We start from the raw sequence: 6,060 nt of genomic DNA, 5'->3' as shown, positions 1-6,060 counted from the left end.
CGTGGTTGCTTTTTCTTAATGGTGAGTAAAATTGAATATCATAGGCAGCACAGTTACGTTACCTAAGTAAAGAGCCACTAGCGTTGTGAATAAATGCATTATTGGGTCTTTCCCTGGCCACTCCTTTTAGAACGGGTGGCCGTAGAATATTAAGAGCGGTATTTGACTGGAAGTTGAAAATCTTAGTTCCCTTTTTAAGAGGCGAAAGCGATTGAATGATAATCAGCCCCCTTCTCGTTTCTTTTTCTTGTGTCTCGGCTATCCTTTAAGCCCTCAAAAACACCAGATGAAAATTTGTAATGGTCATTTAGTCTAGTATAGTTGAAAAGTTCAATAAAAGAAAGTCTCTGCGAATGACATGACCCATAGAACCCTTGGAACAAGGGCTATAAACAATGCAAATATTAATGATTTAAATATTGGTACTTCAATGGAAGAGGGGGGATTTATATTGGGTGTGTATCGATTGACTAGAAACTTTCAGATGTCATTTTGTGGGTCGAAGGGATCAAACGTTTTGCTGTGGAAGGCCTGGGAATAGGTTTACAATTTTTTTTTGTCTCTAATATTTTGAAAGTTATACCCGTAAGTCTTGACCCAAGGGAAACCTAATGTCCAAAAAAGAATTTCAAGCCCTCATGAAAAAAATGGGGCAATGGGCTTGTAACTTACATCCTTTAGTCCTTTGGGTACGGGAACTCCAATGCAAAAGTAGAAATCAAAAAAGGTATCTGTTACCTAAAACGGCCCGGAAAAAGGCTAAAACTTTTTCCCGGCCACTTCTAACGGAAAGATTATCGTAGAATTTTGATAAGGGGCTCATTTGATGAAAGTTCTAATTCTTTTTTAAGGATTGAAATTCATTTGAGGTTAATCAGTTTCTTTTTCTCTTCTCTTCTACTCTTCCCACCTCCTAACTCCAGTTATATTAGATCCCACGTTTGAGATAGTTATTTTGTTCAGAAACGCTGAAAGATCTAGTAATTCGGCCCTTGAGTCGACATAAATCCCACAGCCTTGGGGAAAATGCCCTAAATGATCTGAATTTTGCACAGATAGGTTTTAGTAGAAAAGCTCGTAGGGATTTTCAACTAGGCCAAGACTCCCAGAGTTTCACATGAGTATAATCTAGAAACGACACAAGACACTGTACCCCTGAGTTTTTAGAGAGAGACACTTTCATTATATGTATCATCAATATACAAAAGAACCACATCAGCCACTTTAGAAAGTCAAAGACTTGTTAGTAGTGGCTGATAAACATTCAATGAACAACAATACCGACAACAATAACAAAACAAAAAAATGAAATGAGACTAAAAAGTGGGAAAAAGAAAACAAAAGGAAAATAAAGAAGAAGATAGAGAAAAAATCCCCCAACTTAAAAAGCAAAACAAAAAGCCATCCCATTTAAATTATTTACTTAATCTCTTCCCAGAAGGTGATTCTTCAGTCTACTCATAACTGGTTAACATTTTCAGGTAACCTTATGCTTGTTGGTAAAAAATTCCATACTACTGGTCCAGCAAACCTGGGACTAAAACTTGCCCTCTGAGAGCTGTGGCACTCATATACCAAATCATCCATATTGCTAGTCTCATAACTGTGGTATGAAGAATTCCTTGTAAACATTTGACGAAAAACTTCAGGGGGCAAACCACAAATACTCTGAAATACAAAAATAGCAAGTTGATAATCATGAAGTTGGCTAACATTAAGAATCATGAGTTTTCTATAACAATTAACTGTATCATTTTCACCATGGACATAATTTCCTAATAGTCTAATAACTTTGTCTTGTAAAACCTGAACACGTTTGAAATTTGTATAAAATCCACCAGTCCATATCGCATAACCATAAGAAATATAAGGCATGACAATGCCTTATTTTTAAATTATGAGTTTTAGGAATGGCTTAGTTTGAAAAATTTATGGAGTTTTGGAGGGGCCTCGTCAAGCCAATCTCAAATTCTGTTTTGGGAGCGGGAGAGGTCGACAAAAAAAACATTTTGTTCGTCCAGGTCTTCGAAATAGCATATTCGTTATCTTGGGAACGGTTTATGGGTTAAAGTTGAAACATTCAGGCACTGTTGGGACTGAGATACAGAATCGATGCCAAACTGAGATATTGTCGATGCCATAGTTGGTTAGTTTTTTGTTAGTGTGATGTTTTGCGATTCATCTTACTACTTCAGCATGAAAAGACTCTAGTCCCGCAGAGGCTTAAAGGAAAAAACTTCTAGGCGTATTTGAGACAAAACATGATTAATCTTTCTCTGCTCCCTCAAGTAAAAATGTGAAGGCTAAATACCCGACCCCCCTACAAAAACACCAATTTTGAGTCAAGATCCAGTCCCCAGAGATAGAACTTGACACTAGCTCTCTTGTCTCCCCGAGATTATTTAAGATCTGATAACCCATTCTGCTAGATGCCCTGATAACAAAATTTTGGAGACCCTTCAATGAGGTTAGATTGTTTTTTGGTACTCAACAGGCACAACTGGTAAACCAGCTCTTACTTTGTGTTCGTTTTGATCCAATGAGCCCTTCTCGTAAATATGTAGACAATAATCTGAGAAACCACATTTATCCATGTCCTCTATCCCACCTTCGGGATGTCTCAATTGCATTGTAGCCGGATTTTTATTAGTCCATATCTGGGCTGAAGCTTTATTATTCATAAAAATCCATAGTACTAAGATAGATATAATTATATCAAGCAGTTCGTGGTAACGAACTGTAGTAAGGAGCGACATGGCGCAATAGTAACCGAGACTCCAAAAAGCGAAATGTTGATACCAACAGTTACATCAAAAGAATTGTATTTTTATGCTGATTTTAAATATATAAGTTTCATCAGGTTTAATTTTACCCGCCAAAAGTTACGAGCTAAAAAAAATTATGAAGGGCTGTCCCCTCCTCAACGTCCCGCTCTTTACGCTAAAGTTTTTTCCTGTTTTTAAAAAGTAGAACTGTGACAAAAAGTCAAACTTTAGCGTAAAGAGTGGGACGTTGAGGAGGGGACATCCACTTTCATATAAGGATTACTTTCTGTTCGTTTTAAGTTTTAATGTCGCTACTTACTTTTAGTTGAAAAAATTTGTTTGTTTTATTTATTTTTCAACCCAAGCCTGACATTACATGGTCCCTGAGAAGCTTGCGTCCAAAGCTAGAAACATTTCGTTTTTATTTCTATACGATGTTTTAGGCCCAAAAAAAAATAAATAAAAAACATGATTTGTTTTCCCTCTGGAAAGTTACTGGATATTGTATTGAAATTCAGAAGTTTTATTCTCCATTTCATCGCCCCCTTACCGGAAAAGGGAGACTAGTGTTTCAGAGGATTTCTTCTATTGTATGTGTATAAAGGGGGGTATGGGGGGATACAAATACGAAGATTCAGACCAGTAATGGCTTGGGGGGGGGGGTCCTTCCGATGAATTTGAAGGAGGGATCCCCTGCCCTCCTTGAGTACAGGTATGTTTACATCCTAGGATCTACGTAACACAAAACAATGCGACTGTATGTGGCTTGTTTCTCTTTATATGTTGTGGTACACTTTGAAATGCTCATCCAGATTTTTTTAAGGAAGGGAGGAGCAGTGAGGGCACAGGCTATAGCATGTGCTTAGCTTTTCTAATATTTATATTCTCAATTAACGGCCAGTTTAAGTAACAGTCCCTATCTTTAGGAAGAAAAAAACTGTCAAAATTCCTGATTACATGCATTTCATTCCTTCTTTTAGGGTCTTATTGATATACTCCTGCTTGATGCAGCTGCTGCAGCCACGGCTTACAGCTTTTTCAAAGTAAATTCTACAGCAGGCTGGATTCTGGCTCCCTACCTTGCCTGGCTATCAGTTGCAACTGCACTGAATTATTATGTCTGGAAGAATAATAGTGACACGGATGCTGCTGCTGTTGTTAAGAAAGGAGAATAGAATATTCTTCATTCCTACTAGTCATTGAATTCCTGCTATTTATTTTATTGCTTATACTTTTGAATAAAAATCCAGATGGGCTTCGTTTTATTTGCGTTAAAACAAGTATTGTACTGGAAAATGTTCAACTCAAAATAAAAGTGTCGCTTAAAAAAGTTATGATCAAGCAGATTTCGCCCCGAAAATGGCCAAACGCACCGTAGTCAATACAGTACAATTTTCACGTTCGAGATTATTAATTTATAATCCGAAGAGTCTCTGGAAACACCTCTAGTCATATATTTCAGAAAGAACCCTTTTTAAATAAACTGTTGGATATTTTTTTTTGACGTATTACAAGGCCGTACTAAAGAGTATTTTTTCTCTGGCGAGTAAACCATAATTATTGGGAAAATACGACAGTAATTAATGGCGAATTTCGTGGTAACGAACTGTAAAAAGTTCGTGGTAACGAACTGTAGTAAGGAGCGACCCGGCTCAATAGTAACCAAAACTCTAAAAATTTCAATTTTGATATCAATAGCTACATCAAAAGAATCGCATTTTAATGCTGATTTTAAATATACAAGTTTAATCAAGTTTAGTCTTACCCATCAAAAGTTACGAGCCTGAGAAAATTTTCTTTATTTAAGAAAATAGGGGGAAACACCCCCTAAAAGTGGTAGAATATTAACGAAAATGACACTATCAGATTCAGCGTATCAGAAAACCCTACTGTAGAAGTTTCAAGCTCCTATCTACAAAAATGTGGAATTTTGTATTTTTTGCCAGAAGACAAATCACGGGTGCGTGTTTATTTGTTAGTTTTGTTTTTCTTTTTTCTTTTTCCCAGGGGTCATCGTATCGACCAAGTGGTCCTAGAATGTCGCAATAGGGCTCATCCTAACGGAAATGAAAAGTTCTAGTGCCCTTTTTAAGTGACCAAAAAAATTGGAGGGCATCTTGGCCCCCTCCCACGCTCATTTTTTTCCCAAAGTCAACAAATCAAAATTTTGAGATAGCCATTTTGTTCAGCATAGTCGAAAACCATAATAACTATGTCTTTGGAGATGACTTACTCCCCCACAATCCCTGGGGGAGGGGCTGCAAGTTACAAACTTTGACCAGTGTTTACATATAATAATGGTTATTGGGAAGTGTACAGACGTTTTCAGGGGGATTTTATTTTGTTTGGGGGAGGGGGCTATGTCGAGGATCTTTCCTTGGAGGAATCTGTCATGGAGGAAGAAAAATTCAATGAAAAGGGCACAGGATTTTCTAGCATTACTATAAGAAAACAATGAAAAATAAATATGAAAACGTTTTTTCGAATGAAAGGAAGGGGTAGCATTGAAACTTAAAACGAACAGAGATTATTACGCAAATGAGGGGTTCTAAAAATACTTTAGCATAAAGAGCGAGGTATTTAGGAGGAGATAAATACCTCGCTCTTTATGTTAAAGTATTTTTAGTAATTTAAACTATTTATTCTACGGTCTTTCTAATTCAGGGGTCATTCTTAAAGAATTGGGACAAAACTTACGATTTAGTGTAAAGAGCGAGGCATTAACGAGGGTACAAACCCCCTCGTATACATAATAAAAAGATAAGATTATGAAAGTTTGTTATGTAAGTTAATTTTTAAGTTACGTATATTTTTTACTAATAAAAACATTCGTTAAAAGTTAAAAGTTCTAGTTGCATTCTTAAGTAACCGAAAAATTGGAGGGCAACTAGACCTCCTTCTCCACCCTTTATTTCTCAAAATCGTCTAATCGAAACTAAGAGAAAGCCATTTAGCCAAACAAAGAATTAATATACAAATTTCATTTTAATAATTTATGTGCGGAGAGCCAAAACCAAACATGTATTAATTCAAAAACGTTCAGAAATTAAATAAAAAAAAAACAAATTGTTTTAGCTGAAAGTAAGGAGCGATATTAAAACTTAAAACGAACAGAAATTACTCCGTATATGAAATGGGTTGTCCCCTCCGCAGTCCCTCGCTCTTTACGCTAAAGTTTGACTCTTTGCCACAATTATATTTTTTAAAACAATTTAAAGCTTTAGCGTAAAGAGCGAAGGATTGCGGAGGGGACAATCCATTTCATATACGGAGTAATTTCTGTTCGTTTTAAGTT

The 6,060-nt window shown here is 36.4% G+C and overlaps 1 protein-coding gene across 1 annotated transcript in view; it reads left to right on the top strand.

Moving 5' to 3' along the window:
- The window catches only part of LOC136042487 (translocator protein-like), a gene marked incomplete in the record, with an annotated part of 31,908 nt that extends 27,878 nt beyond the window's left edge, over positions 1-4,030 (top strand). Inside the window, 1 exon segment of the mRNA XM_065727456.1 lies at positions 3,746-4,030. Within this exon segment, the coding sequence (XP_065583528.1) occupies positions 3,746-3,940 (195 nt within the window).
- Between the last annotated feature and the right edge of the window lie 2,030 nt (positions 4,031-6,060).

The sequence above is a fragment of the Artemia franciscana genome, chromosome 2, assembly GCF_032884065.1.
Source record: "Artemia franciscana chromosome 2, ASM3288406v1, whole genome shotgun sequence".
NCBI classification, from domain to species: domain Eukaryota; kingdom Metazoa; phylum Arthropoda; class Branchiopoda; order Anostraca; family Artemiidae; genus Artemia; species Artemia franciscana.
This window is presented reverse-complemented; position numbering and strand designations above follow the sequence as displayed.